We start from the raw sequence: 15,787 nt of genomic DNA on the forward strand, positions 1-15,787 counted from the left end.
GGTGCTGCAGTTAAAACTATGTTAGTTCGATCTTGGGATGGAGCTGGCACTCCGCTGCCAGGCGAGCTTTCGCCAATCCAAGCCCCTGTCTCTAGGCTACTCCCCAAACAGCACTTCTAAGAACCTTTTGTATAAGATCAAGTGTAGTAGCGTTCTTATAAGTTTAGGATATGGCGGGTGAGGGGAATGTAAACAGATGCGCAAGAAGCGCTGAAATAATATTGGTAAATGATAAAAGTTTGCCAGTATATTTTGTGGATTACACAGCAGGGTGGCGACAAAGTTAACATGGAAGCCATGAAAACAATCCAAAATTCTGCCTGACACAGCTCGTTTGATAAGGGGACCATGTATGGAGGCAGCTATATGGACTACTTTTGGAGGCAGCTATGGCGATGACGTGTGGAGGTAGCAATGGAGACAACGTGTGTAGGCAGCTAAAAAGACGACGTGTGGAGGCTGCTATGGAGACAATTTAATTTGGATAGTGCCTGTATGTGGCAGTCCAAAAAAGTTTTCAAACCAGAGGAGCAGGTAGCTGGTCCTCCAGAAAAATTACATAGATTGAGTGCCTGTATGTGGCACTCCCAAAAATTGTTTAAAACAGAGGACAGGGTAGTTGGCCCTCCAGAAAAATTAAATACATAGAGTACTATAGCCAGAGACAGTTGGCCCTGGCAAAAAAATAGCCAGTTTCCTCTGCTTTAGTGTACAAAGAGGAGGAGAAGGAGGACAATGAGGAGGAGGAGTGCATACATTATTCAGGTTCAGCTTCTTTCACCTGGTGGAGAATGGAAATGCGGAGAAATCCAGGCTTTATTCATCTTGATAAGCGTCAGCCTGTCAGCGCTGTCAGTCGACAGGCGTGTACGCTTATCGGTGATGATGCCACCAGCTGCACTGAAAACCCGCTCGGACAACACGCTAGCGGCAGGGCAGGCAAGAACCTCCAAGGCGTACAGCGCCAGTTCGTGCCACATGTCCAGCTTTGAAACCCAGTAGTTGTAGGGAGCTGTGTGATCATTTAGGACGATGGTATGGTCAGCTACGTACTCCCTCACCATCTTTCTGTAAAGATCAGCCCTACTCTGCCGAGACTGGGGACAGGTGACAGTGTCTTGCTGGGGTGACATAAAACTGGCAAAGGCCTCATAAAGCGTACCCCTGCCAGTGCTGGACAAGCTGCCTGGTCGCCTACTCTCCCTCGCTACTTGTCCCGCAGAAGTACGCCCTCTGCCGCTAGCGCTGTCAGAAGGGAAATACTGTTTCAGCTTGTGCACCAGGGCCTGCTGGTATTCATGCATTCTCACACTCCTTTCCTCTCCAGGGATGAGAGTGGAAAGATTTTTCTTGTACCGTGGGTCCAGGAGAGTGAATACCCAGTAATCGGTGCTGGAATAAATTCTTTGAACGCGAGGGTCACGGGATAGGCAGCTTAGCATGAAATCTGCCATATGCGCAACGCGCAAGAATTCACTCCCCTCACTGGCCTGACTGTCCATTTCCTCCTCCTCCAACTCCTCCAACTCCTCTTCTTCTGCCCATACACGCTGAACAGTGAAGGACTGAACAATGGTCCCCTCTTCTGTCTCGCCAACATTCTCCTCCTCTTCCTCCTCATCCTCCTCCACCTCCTCCGATATGCGCTGAGAAACAGACCTAAGGGTGCTTTGACTATCATCAAGGGAATCTTGTTCCCCCGTCTCTTGTGACGAGCGCAAAGCTTCCGACTTCATGCTGACCAGAGAGTTTTTCAACAGGCCAAGCAGCGGGATGGTGAGGCTGATGATGGCAGCATCACCACTGACCATCTGTGTTACTCAGCACCTGACAGATATCAGACATCCACGTCCACTCCTCATTGTAGACTTGAGAAAGCTGAATGACCTGACTACCAGTTCTGGTGGAAGTTGACATCTGGCAGTCTACAATCGCTCTGCGCTGCTGGTAAACTCTGGATAACATGGTTAGTGTTGAATTCCACCTCATGGGCACATCGCACAACAGTCGGGGAGCGGGCAGTTGGAGGCGGCGCTGCGCTGCCCTGAGAGTGGCAGCATCTGTGCTGGACTTCCTGAAATGCGCACAGATGCGGCGCACCTTCGTGAGCAAATCAGACAGATTGGGGTATGTCTTGAGGAAACGCTGAACTATGAGATTTAACACATGGGCCAGGCATGGCACATGTGTCAGTCTGCCGAGTTGCAGAGCTGCCACCAGGTTACGGCCGTTGTCACACACAACCATGCCTGGCTTCAGGTTCAGCGGTGCCAGCCACAGATCAGTCTGCGCTGTGATGACCTGTAATAACTCTTGGGCGGTGTGCCTTTTATCGCCTAGGCTCAGCAGTTTGAGCACCGCCTGCTGTCGCTTAGCGATGGCACTGCTGCTGTGCCTAGAGCTACCGACTGATGGCGCCATGCCCACGGATGGTAATTCAGAGGAGGAGGTGGAGGAGGGGTGGGAGGAGGAGGAGGCATAGTAGGCCTTTGAGACCTGGACCGAGGTAGGCCCCGCAATCCTCGGCGTCGGCAGTATATGACCAGCCCCAGGGTCAGACTCGGTCCCAGCCTTCACCAAGTTAACCCAATGTGCCGTCAGCGATATATAGTGGCCCTGCCCGGCAGCACTCGTCCACGTGTCCGTGGTCAGGTGGACCTTGTCAGAAACGGCATTGGTCAGGGCACGGAGGATGTTCTCTGACACGTGCTTGTGCAGGGCTGGGACGGCACATCGGGAAAAGTAGTGGCGGCTGGGGACCGAATACCGAGGGGCGGCCGCCGCCATGAGGTTTCGAAAGGCCTCGGTCTCTACCAGCCTATAGGGCAGCATCTCCAGGCTAAGCAACTTGGAGATGTGGACGTTGAGGGCTTGGGCGTGTGGGTGGGTTGCGCTATACCTCCTTTTGCGCTCCAGCGTCTGGGGTATGGAGAGCTGAACGCTAATGGATGCTGTGGAGGATCGTGGAGGCGAAGATGGGGTTTTCGCACGGGAGGTGTTTGGTCCGGGGTCCTGGGCAGGGGGCTGACTAGCAGATGACACAGGGGAAGGAGCAGTGGTGTGCCCGGCCGGAGGTGAACGGGCTTGGTGCCATTGAGTGGGGTGTTTAGCATTCAGATGCCTGCGCATACTGGTGGTAGTTAAGCTAGTAGTGGTGGAACCCCTGCTGATCCTGGTGTGGCAAAGGTTGCACACCACAGTCCGTCGGTCATCCGGTGTTTCTTTAAAGAACCTCCAGACTTCTGAAAATCTAGCCCTCGCCACAGGAGCTTGACTACGGGCAACATTTGGCGCTGATGCATCAGCTCTGGCCCTGCCTCTCCTTCTGGCCCCACCACTGCCTCTTCCAACCTGTTCTGCTATAGGACTCGCCTCCGTCTCAGAAGCACTGTGTTCACCCGGCCTATCAACCCAGCTTGGGTCTGTCACCTCATCATCCTCCGATCCCTCAGTCTGCTCCCCCCTCGGACTTCCTGCCCTGACAACAACTTCACCACTGTCTGACAACCGTGTCTCCTCATCGTCCGACACCTCTTTACACACTTCTTCCACTACGTGAATAATGTCATCATCACCCACAGACTGCGACTGGTGGAAAACCTGGGCATCGGAAAATAGCTCAGCAGCAGCAGGACAAGTGGTTTGTGACTGTGGGAAGGGTCCAGAAAACAGTTCCTCAGAGTGTGCCGGTTCAAATGCCAAATTTTGGTGGGAGGGGGCAGACTGGGGGGAAGGAGGCTGAGGTGGAGGAGCTGGAGGAGTGCCGATTTCGGTGACATGGGTGGACTGCGTGGAAGACTGACTGTTGGACAAATGGCTAGAAGCATTGTCCGCAATCACCTCTTCGCACTGTTCTGGCCTCAACAGTGCTCTACCACGAGTCCCAGTAACTTGAGACATGATGAACCTAGGGAGTGTACCTCTGCGGCGTTCCCCTGCTCCCCCATCAGCAGGTGGTGTCTCACCCCGCCCAGGACCACGGCCTCTGACCCCTGCAGTAGTTGGACGCCCACGTCCACGCCCTCGTCCTCTACCCCTAGCCCTCGGGTTAAACATTTTCCAAATTAAAGTGTAAACTTGAAAAAAAAAAAAAATTGTGTTTATTTTTTTTTATTTTTTTTAACAAAACAATGCTATCCTATTGCTATGGCTAGTTTCTAACCTACACTGACAGCACACAACTGGATTTTGTGCTTTGCAAGATGAGTTTGAGCTATAAAATGAAATACAGCTAAAAAAAAAAAAATCAGCAGACTCTGCCTAATTCTACTCAAACCCCTAATAAATTGTCCCACTTCGGTGTTTGAGGTGGATATGTGTGTCACTAACAGCTAAACACAACGGTAGCAAGTCCTACTACTAGTGCCAGCAAGCCCAGCCACAAGCAAATAAAAAAAAAAAAAGTATAACGTTATTGTAGCCCTAAGAAGGGCTGTTGGGTTTTTGTAGAATCACTCCTGCCTAACACTATTCTAATAGAACAGCCTAACGCTTTCCCTGACCAGCAGCAGCTCTCTCCCTAGCGGCATCCAGACAGAGAATGATCCGAGCAGCGCGGGCAGGGGCTAGTCTATTCCAGGGTCACCTGATCTGGCCAGCCAACCACTGCTATCGACGTGTAAGGGTACCACGTCATGCTGGGTGGAGTGCAGAGTCTCTTGGCTTGTGATTGGCTCTGTTTCTGGCTGCCAAAAAGCAAAACGGCGGGAGATGCCATTTTCTCGAGCGGGCGAAGTATTCGTCCGAGCAACGAGCAGTTTCGAGTACGCTAATGCTCGAACGAGCATCAAGCTCGGACGAGTATGTTCGCTCATCTCTAGTGCCTACGCTTTACAAATTACAAAATACCCAGCAGAAGATCTGTAGGGGGGAAGGGTTTGGCAAAATTTGTTCCATCCAACAATCCCTACAAATTAGTAAATTGATTATACAGAGAAAGAGTAAAATTTTAAGGAATTTAAAATTGAAGAAATAAAAGTTCAACTTGACACATTTGAAAAAAATATCAAAAATATTAGAAACATCAAGACATTGGCCTCCATTTATCATAAACAGTGCAAACTGCACTAGGTGCACCAGATGCATGAATTGTGTTGCAAAGCGGGTTGGATTTGTTTCGGTGTGGAGCCACCAGGTCGCTCCACAGGTAAGGCTTTGTCTGCAGGGGCAGCCAAGTTGTGGTATACAGACATTAAGCAGAATTGTTTCAGCGGCACTGGGCACAAAGATCCAGAGGGGTATATAGGAAGAGGCTGGCATATCAGGGATTTTGAGAGGAACCAGCACCAATTTGCGGTGCGATGGGCCTTTAAATTTTCGCGAGCCAGGGCACACGCCCCAGGGGTCGGGAACACGCGTGTATGGCTGCCTGAGCTGAGACAGGAACGGGGACAGGTAATTGGCAGTGGGCAAAGAGGGGCATGGGAAAGCTCACGACTCACGTTATGGGTCGTGGGAGCACCCATTACAGCGTGCAAACAGTTTGCACTGAAAGGAATGTGCAAAGTCAGACAAAAATCTGGCGCAGGGGCTTTAGTAATTGTGGGCCATTACATAAAAAGAAAATGGAGACTAGAGATCAAGGTATTGTCAGGGTTCTGGGTCAGTGGACCCTCTGGACCACTGCGGGAGATGGCACTAGCTGACACCTGGGACTGGAGTCTAAGTGGCACCTAGTTTTCACAAGAGCCCGGCGCAAAACGGGATGGTCTTGCTGCGGCAGGGTGCCACCAGGACGTTCCACAGGTGCGACTAGCCAGGGGTCGCAGCCAAGGTAGCAGTGCAGAACACAGTCCACAGGAGAATAACGCAGGAACAGGAACGCAGGAACAGACATGAAGCTTTCTCTTCACGCAAGATAGCTTGGGAAGATCCGTCAGGGAATGATGGGAGCCGCCGGAATTTATGGAAACCCAGATGCTGAGACTTGCACAGGAGCACTGGTACCGACACTGAGGAGCAAAGGAACTGTCAGGCGTGGAGAAGCTGAATTCACACGTAGGGACACTTGGGACTGGCACAATACAAACAGAGGTTCTCCTGGCAACGTCTGGAATGTTCCATAGCTGTCGACTTGCATAGGTTCCACTTAAGACGGTGTGGCCGCAGGCTGGAGCGACCCTTGGAAAACCGGAGCCGAGCGAGGCAAACGTGGAAGCCGGACTTGTGGTTGCTCGTGATGCAACTCTTCAGCATGATCCATGAACAGCAGATCTAACCGAGTGGCCAGAGTAGCCGGCAGGTCACGGGCGCCCAATGCGTCTTTGACCTGTGAGGACAGTCTTTTTTTGAAAGTTTCCGACAAGGCCGTGTTGTTCCAGAAGTGCTCGGAAGCCAGGGTGCGGAACTTGACAGCATATTCGCCCACAGACGAGTCTCCTTGGCAAGTTCAGCAGCGCAGTTGCAGCTGAGGAGGCTCATGTGGGTTCCTCGAAAACGGACTGGAATTCATCCAGGAATGCAGTATATGTGGTCATGACTGGATCTCCTCTGTCCTATAGAGGAGTAGCCCAGGCCAGGGCCTTCCCAGAGAGTAAACTGACAATGAATGCCACCCTGGTACACTCGGTGACAAACTGGGATGGCACCAGTTCTATGTGCAACGAGCACTGGGTAATAAAGCCCCTGCAAAATTTATGATCGCCATCATACTTATCAGGCATAGAAAGTCTGAGCCTTGATTCTTCTGCTAGTGGACAATGGACAAGCCGAGGTGACTGGAGAATTCACAGGAACTGCTGCAGGAGTAGTCACAGGAGCCTGATGCTGGTGCTTGGAGGAAAGCAACAGTTGCAGAGCAGAGGCAACTTGACCAAGGCGTTCTCCTTGAGAGGCAATCTGTTGGGACTGCTGGGCGACAACGCTGTAAAGATCAGCCAGTAACCGATGCGGCTTCTTGGAGGGGTTCATGGCCGGATCTTACTGTCGGGGTTCAGGGTCAGTGGACCCTCTGGACCACCGCGGGAGATGGTACTAGCCGACACCTGTGACCGCAGTCCAAGTGGCACCTGGTCTTCACCAGAGCCTGTTGCAAAGTGGGATGGTCTTCCTGCTGCAGGTTGCCACCAGGTCGTTCCACAAGTGCGATGAGCCTGTGGTGGCAGCCAAGGTAGCAGTGCAGAACACAGTCCAAGCCCAAGAGAACAAGGCAGGAGCAGGAACAGGAACGCAGGAACAGACAGGGAGCTTTCTCTTTACGCAAGATGGCTTGAAGGTCCAGTGGGGAATGAGGGGAGCCGCCGGAATTTATGGAAACCCGGATGTGGTCAGCGCTATTCAGCGGTGTGCTGGCCCTTTAAACTTTCGACATTAAGGGCAAAACAAGAAGATGTAGTAATAAATGATTTAGCAATTTTTAATTTGAGTTCAGCCACTTCATCACAGTCTCACATTTCATTATTAAACAAGGGTTTTAAATATTCCACTTCGCAGAAGCTAGATAAATTTAGCACATATGTGTGAAACATTGGGGCAGATTTACTTACCCGGTCCTGTCGCGATACCGCGGCACGAGACCCGAGTTCCTGCATCCGTCACTCCTGCGCCGAGGTCCACCGGAGTTCACCTTCTTCTGACATGACACCCTTGGGTCTCTGTGTGTCATAGCAATGAATCGCCACTTCCTCATGACATAACAGGGAGCTACAAGCCGAGTCTAGATCCCTGCGCCCAAGCGCTGCAGTCTCTTTTTCTACCACCAGCAGCTTTGCCAGTGGTGAGCGATGGGTTAACAGCGATCGCGGGTGTTAGCTGTAAGTGTTTGCTCCCGAGCTTCCAACACCCGTATACTACAAACTACTACGTCACATGTCGGTAAAGGGGTGAAGATATCAAAAGTAGATGCAATTCAGGAGGGAGAGGAGAAAAGAAAGTTCAAAGGCCGGCACTGCTCACACCAGAATACATAAATGAACACCCTCTGCAGACCAAAGGCAGGAGACTGGGCATATCAAAAGTAGAGCAAATCTCACCCCACAAGAAATTAGAAGTATGAAAGAATTACAAGAAGACTTATCACTCACTATTCCCGCTGCTGATAATAAGGGGGTGGAATAGTTATTTTAGATACTGATAAATATCAAGTGGAATGTTTGAAACAAATGTCTGATCCTAGAACATACAAAAGGTTGGTTTTCTACTGAAAAATTTGGTAGAGAATTAGAAGGTATAAAGTATAACTATACTTTAAATTGGGTCAGAATTATAGGATTCCCATCTTCTACTATATCCCAAAAGTATCAGTATCTACAACCTTATGTGAAAAAAAAACATTCAATTATATACGAGTAACCACCAAAATTGTACAAAAATTAGTGATTATTCATTGGAAAACATTGGGCTTTGAGAACACTTGATGTAAGTTCCCTGTACACATGTGTAGAACATAAGAAGGAACTTGAGGCAAAGCAATATCATCTCGTGAAGGACTCTACACTTAAAACAGCAGAGTGGAATTTTATATTGGAGGGTATTAACTATATTTTAACACATAAATATTTCTAATTTGATAGAGAATATTTTCTCCAGTATTTTGGGACCGCCATGGGGACCGGGATCATGCCCAGCTACACCAAATTATTCATGCCACCAATTATGGCATATTGGGAATACACCACCATATCATTCCCAAGATAAGCACAGGCCTGGTCCTCTGGCAGCATTAAATTGAGGATACATTTTTTATTTGGGATTATTCAGAGGAAGAACTATCCGAGTTTATACAAAATTTAGATTTGGAAGAGTTTAATCTCAAATTTACTTTATTTGAGAGAATTTTTTTAAAGAAAACAAGCAGACACAGTGTCCATAATAGAAAAAGAAGAAACAATTGAGATAAAAACGGTGTTACCTTTTAATGTAAGATAGAAACAAATTGAGCAAATTATCGTTAATCAGTGGCATTTTCTACAGGAAGACAACAATATTGGACCATTACTTCCTAATAAACCACCCATATTGTACACACGGCTCCATATCTGGGCTCTAAAATAACTCTCACCATTAGAAGTAAAAAATCAAAAATTGGCTGGATTTTACAGGCTCTAAGTGATGTGGTTAATGAACTAATGAATAATAATGATAATATCTTTTTATATAGCGCCATCATATTCCGAAGTGCTTTACAAATCCCAGGGGACAAATACAAATATAACATTTCATTACAGTGTACAAATAATCATATAGAACAATAAGAGTAAGGGCCGTACTCACAAGAGCTTACAGTCTATGAGGATGAGGGGGTGACACAGGAAATTCCAGTCCATGAGGATGAGGGGGTGACACAAGAGCTTAAAGGCTATGAGGATGAGGGGGTGACACAAGAGCTTAAAGGCTATGAGGATGAGGGGGTGATACAAGAGCCTACAGTCTATGAGGATGAGAGGGTGACACAAGAGCTTAAAGTCTATGAGGATGAGGAGGTGATACAAGAGCTTACAGTCTATGAGGATGAGGAGGTGACACAAGAGCTTACAGTCTATAATGGGGTGACACAAGAACTTACAGTCTATGAGGATGAAGGGGTGACACAGGAGTTTACAGTCTATGAGGATGATGGGGTGACACAAGAGCTTACAGTCTGTGAGAATGAGGGGGTGACACAACAGCTTAAAGTCTATGAGGATTAGGGGGTGACACAAGAGGTATAAGAGCTTGCATAATGGTCCAGCCATTCTTTATAAAGGAACAGAATAAAATAATTTAATAAATAAAAATTTGGCTGCTTAAACCAGACGCTTCTTAAATACAAAGTCCACGGTCTATAAGCTTGATATATCTGGTGTTTGCCAGATAACAGATGGGAGGAGGACACAGGATGGGTTAGTAAAGAGAGAGTTGACAATTCATGCAGTTAGCGAGTGTGATAGATTTGCTTAAAGAGATGGGTTTTAAGAGCATATGTGAAACTGGGTATTAGTCTGAGAGTTCCAGTCCATGAGGATGAGGGGGTGACACAAGAGCTTAAAGGCTATGAGGATTAGGGGGTGACACAAGAGCTTAAAGGCTATTAGGATGAGGGGGTGATACAAGAGCCTACAGTCTATGAGGATGAGAGGGTGACACAAGAGCTTAAAGTCTATGAGGATGAGGAGGTGATACAAGAGCTTATAGTCTATGAGGATGAGGGTGTGACACAAGAGCTTACAGTCTGTGAGAATGAGGGGGTGACACAACAGCTTAAAGTCTATGAGGATGAGGGGGTGACACAAGAGGTATAAGAGCTTGCATAATGGTCCAGGCATTCTTTATAAAGGAACAGAATAAAATAATTTAATAAATAAAAATTTGGCTGCTTAAACCAGAGGCAGAAGCCTCTTGATGTATCGGGTTGCGAATTTGCAGAGGCGGGGCGATCATACGCTGGCGAAGTGTCAATTGTACAGCAACAAAAATTCAATGTACCGTTACCTACTGAAACAGGTTCACTGTAACTTAGATGCATTCTATAAAATTTCTTAAAAATGAAAGAAAAGAAAGAAAAAATAGCAGCGAGGAATCGCCAGATATGAGGAGAAATAGAGAAGGAAGGAGGGGAGAGTAGGGGAATCGAAAAAAAGAGTGTTGTGCCTCCTCCTACCTAGAGCTCAGATCTCGGTAGATTCACCATCCCGTGCTGTCAAGTCCAAGTAGCGTGGAGATGCCATAAAGGAGACCCAGTGGAACCATGTTTTCTGAGAGCGGGCAGCCCTCTTTGGATCAGTGTTCAGGAGACTCTCCATCCTTTGTAACTCGTTGACACGACCCATCCACTGATGCATGGAGGGAGGATCGGAAGAGCGCCAGCAGGCCAGGATACAAGCCTTAGCTGCATTTAGGAGGTGACATGCCAGGGACTTCCTGTACGTGGCAAGGGAAATCTCGTGGTGGTGCAACAAAACCCAGGTGGGGTCATCCCGCAGCTCTCTGCCTGTCACCTCGCAAATCACCCCCAGCACCGCCGTCCAAAATGGAACAAGTGAGGGACAACTCCAAAAAATATGAAGGAGTGTGCCCTCCTCTTTACCGCAGCGCCAACAGGTCCGGGGGACATCTAGGAACATCTTGTGAAGTACATGGGGCACCCTATACCACCTGGTAAGCAGCTTATAGTTTGTCTCCTGGTAGGCCGTGCTAATTGAGGATCTGTGTGCCAGTTCGTAAATCTTTTCCCTTTGTTCTGCAGAGAGAGTCAATGTCAGGTCCCGTTCCCATTTGGTCATGTACAGTGGAACATAAGCTTGTGGGGGGGATATCAGGAGGTTATATGTTAATGAGAGAGTACCCTTAGTCTGACCTTTTTGTACTCATACCCCCTCAAAGCCTGTTAGAGACCGGCTGAAGGTGGGAGGTGGTGTGAGAGATCTTAAGTAATGAGCTAGTTGGAGACCCTGCCACATCGGCGCTCGTGGGAGATTTGGAGGGGAGACTAGCTCTGTACCTCCTCGCCACTGTCCATCCACCAGGAAGTGACAAGCCCTGAAGTGGCCAGCGCTTATCCATTGCTTAAAAACCGGCGATGTGATCCCGGGTGGAAACCTGGGATTGCCAAGGATCGGTGTTAGGGGGGAGTCGGTAGGGGAAATCTGCAGTGTTTGAAGGCCATTAAAGTAGCATAGATGGTTGGGTGGCAGTGCCTGCCACTGTTTTGGCTCTACCCAGGGGAGACAGGAAAGCGGAACACGAGTAAAGTGCTGCTCAATTGATACCCAAGCCTTTGTACTTCCGTGTCTACACCAGTCTGCAACCCTATTCAAGTGGGACGCCACGTAGTATTGAGTGATATCTGGAAGCGCCACCCTCTCTTTTACGCAGGTATAGGATCTTTCTTTGCAATCTTGGGGATTTACCGGCCCAGACAAAGGTTGAGAATAGCCGTTGAACTCAGGTCAGGAAGCTAATAGGGACTCTGATAGGTGAAGCTTGAAAGGGGTATAGAAGGCGTGGAAGAACGTTCATTTTAAGGACCCCTATCCTCCCGAACCAAGAGAAGAAACCTTTTGACCGGCCTTTCCAAATCTAACTTAATGGCCTGTAATAATGGCGGGAAGTTAATACGATAAGTCTGGTCCGGGTCTGCTGGAAGGTGAACGCCTAAATATTTTATGGCGGTAGAGGACCACTTAAAGTTAAAGGCTTGTTGAAGGGGGGCGCTCCGGTCCGGGGGAATGTTTAGCAATGGAGCTTCCGATTTCTGTATGTTGATTTTAAAATTACATAATTTCCCAAAGATATCCATTTCTTTGAGGAGGTTAGGGATGAACACTTGGGGAGAGGAGAGGAAGAACATCAAATCATCAGTGTAAGCTGCTGCTTTGATTTCTTTGCCGTTTGTCGTCACTCCTGATATGTCCTGATTATTTCTGACTCGCCGGAGTAGGGGTTCTATCGTGAGAGCAAAGATGAGGGGGGACAATGGGCACCCCAGATGTGTTCCATTTTTAATTGGGAAAGTGTCAGAGTATAAGCCATTCACCTTCACTGATGCCGTTGGGTTGGAGTATAATGCTCCAATCCAGCTAAGCATGTGTGTGCCAAGTCCCAGATGTTGCATGACTCCAAACCGGAAAGGCCAACCTACCCTGTCAAAAGCCTTTTCGGCATCGGTGAATAGTATGACCGCAGGGAGGGCTGTTGTCTTAATAGGTGGACCATATTCAGTGCCTTTGTGGTGTTATCCCTAGCTTCCCGTGAGGGCACAAACCCAGTTTGGTCGAAGTGAGCCAAGCTTGGCATCAGAGGAGCTAGGCGGTTGGCTAAAATTTTGGAGAATAATTTAAGGTGGACATTAAGGAGGGATATGGGCCTGTAGCTACTGCAAAATGCAGGGTCCTTACCCTCTTTCGGTATCACTACTATATGCGCTCTAAGCGTGTCCAGTGGCATATCGCTTCCCGAGGACAGAGCGTTAAAAGCCTCAGGAACGGTTGTATCAGTTGGTCAGTAAACTTCCTAAAGTAATGCACCGTTTGCTAGAATTTTGCCTGGTTTATTGCCACATTCATATAAAACCCTCCTACACTTAGTCAGGATTCTTTTGCCTTTGCCAGGTAGAGGTTACGGAGCTGTTCCCGAAGTTTGATAAGTAGGTCCGTGGTGGCTGGGGTCTGTATCTCTTTATGACAATCCTCCACCTCTTTGATTTGAGCTAGGAGTGCGGTGGCCTGAGCGTATCTTTTCCGTTTTACCCTCCCGCCTATACGCATAAATACGTCTCTGATGACGCACTTATGGGCCTCCCAGCAGATTAGTGGATTGGTGACTGAGTCAGGGTTTGTGGAGAAATAATGACTGAGTTCACCCACCACCTCCTGCACATGTAAGGGATCTTGGAGAAGGGAGTGATTAAGGATCCACCTATCCAGTGTATGGGAAGGAGGGGCCAGGTTCAGGGTGATGGAGATGGGCGAGTGATCAGATAGAGGGGATGTATGTTTGTCTGCCTCCATTACCCTATCTAGGTGAAAATGGTCTATGAAAAAGTAGTCAATCCTAGAGAACATATCGTGGGTGGCTGAATAGTATGTGAACTCGCTTGAGCTCGGGTATAAGGCGACCTTTTTCTCGGGCGCATCTCATCAGGCGCTCCTTAGTGCAATAGTGATGGATTCTGCATACTACGTCACGTGGAGAATCAGGATCAGTCGGTTACGGACATAGAGCTCTATGCACCCTATCCAGTTCAATTGGTGTATCCGGTGGGTCTCCCAGCACTCCATTAAAGGTCTTCAGGAAGCCCTCTCACCCGCACGTTGTTGCGATGACCCCTATTCTCAAGGTCATTATGTTCCAGAGTCAGGGAGCGTATCATATGCTGTTGTGCGGTGACCCGCTGATCTAGCTGCTCCAATCTGGCATTGTGAGATGCTGTTTGTCTTTCTAGAGAGCCCACTCTGGAGCCCATCTGTTCCATGGTGCGGTGCACCTCATCCAGACAGTGACTTTGCATCTTCTCCATCCTGGATATCATGGAGTCAAAGAAGCTTCTAGTAGGTAAATTTCTCAAAGCCTCATGCAAGTCCGCCCTTGTCAAATGTGGTTCCTCTTGCAACCCAGGATACTGAGGGTAGGGTGAGGCCCATGTTTGTGACGGGAGAAATTCTGGGCATCGTGGGTCCATGTGCAATATCGGGGACTGGCGGCCCGGAGACAAGGAGGGGGAGAAGAACAATAGCGGTGAGGTCTGTGGTCCTGCTCTCGGCCCATGGCGCTTAGCTGCCGAAGCACCTCCGATGTCTGGGTCTGTGCTTCTCCCAGCTGGACTAGCCTGGGACTGAGACATAAGCGGGGTCGGAGGAGGCTCTGGGGTACTGGGCATGCACTCCATAAAGAATGGGGGCTCACCTCTCACATGAGCCTGTAAAGCGGGCTGTGTTTAACCCCATTGAGTGTCCCAATCTGAGCCCGCTGGTATGGTGAGAGCCTGGGCAGGTGTGCTCACCTGTGAGTTGTTAGGGAGGGGTGCTGTCTGTACATTTGTGGCTGCAATGTCCTTCCTCTCCCGAACAGCAGGGGGAGCAGCGTGCACCTGCGCCTGGTGAAGTATCTCCCTCTGTATCTCCCTCCCCCCTGCCTGCAGATGGAGACTTTGGTAGTGGCCGCCCGCAGCCTGTATGGAGGGACTCTGTACCTCATGGGGAGACCGCATATCCTAGGCTTGTATGTCCGGGTCCGTGGCACCCTCGATGTCCTCCTGTGGAGCCACGGCCGGGCCCTTTGGTACGGAGGTGCCTGCAGCCGTTCCGCGGCACAATTCAGCAGGGGTTGGTGTACTTCTCCCCGGACCGGCCAAGGGGGTTACGCCGGTCTTCATCCGGGAGGCAGTGTGTGCCGGTGTTGAAGAGCCGGCCGCCCGCTTGCTGAGAGTAGATGCTGACGTCGGAGGCAGCGGGCGCGGACAGCAGTCACTCACCGCCTGTGCTGCCGAGGCACACATGGATGCGGCGGCCATTTTCCTTGTAACACAATGTCAGGCATACATCTCAGTAAGTGCCCATGCGGCAAACAATATTTAGGACATGTAGAACTTTAAAACAAAGAATAAGCAAACATATAAATGATATAATTGACAGATGTCAGGGTTCAGGATGTGTGGATCCACTGGACCACCGCGGGAGGTGGTACTAGCCAACACCTGGGACTGGAGTTTAAGTGGCACCTGGTCTTCACCAGAGCCCGCCGCAGAGCAGGTTGGACTTGCTGCGGCAGGATACCACCAGGTCATTCCACAGATGCAACTAGCCCAAGGTGGCACCTGAGGTCGAAGTACCTTAGGAGGATTCTAGTGGTCAGGTCCAGGCATTTGGTCAGGGCAGGCGGCAGAGATGCAGCATCAAGATCCAATCCGGGGTCAGCAACGGCAGGTCCAGGCAGATGGTATCAGCAACACAGGAAACGGGAACTTAGGAGCAGGAACACACGGGAGCAGGAACACTCGGGAGCAGGAACGCTGGATACACAGGAACACACAGGAACACAGACACAGAAATGCAGGAGAATCACAAGGAAGGCTGTGAGGCACAAAGATCCAGTAGGGTGTGATGGGAGAGGCAGGTATAAATAGCCTTCTGGGAAAATGGCCAGCGCCAATTAATGGTGCGATGGCCATTCAAATTTCCTGAAGCCGATGCACGTGCCCTAGGACACAGGGACACACACAGAATGAGCCCGCGATATGGGTCGCAGGAACACCCGTGACAGTACTCCCCCCTTTGGCCTCCCCCTCCTCTTGGGATGAAGAAATCTCTGCAGGAGATAATGGTCCAGGATGTTGTCCTCGGGCTCCCAGCAGCTCTCCTCCAGCCCCTAACCC

General features: G+C 49.5%; 2 protein-coding genes across 2 annotated transcripts in view; both read left to right on the plus strand.

The window, feature by feature from the left end:
- LOC140129283 (vomeronasal type-2 receptor 1-like) overlaps positions 1-6,204 on the plus strand; it is a 58,408-nt gene extending 52,204 nt beyond the window's left edge. The window contains exon 4 of the mRNA XM_072150726.1: positions 6,082-6,204. Within this exon, the coding sequence (XP_072006827.1) occupies positions 6,082-6,204 (123 nt within the window). The remainder of the gene's footprint in view (positions 1-6,081) is intronic.
- The window catches only part of LOC140113606 (vomeronasal type-2 receptor 26-like), a 174,578-nt gene that overhangs the window by 119,339 nt on the left and 39,452 nt on the right, over positions 1-15,787 (plus strand). The gene's annotated exons all lie outside the window — the stretch shown is intronic.

This window comes from Engystomops pustulosus, chromosome 1 (genome assembly GCF_040894005.1).
Source record: "Engystomops pustulosus chromosome 1, aEngPut4.maternal, whole genome shotgun sequence".
Lineage (NCBI taxonomy): Eukaryota > Metazoa > Chordata > Amphibia > Anura > Leptodactylidae > Engystomops > Engystomops pustulosus.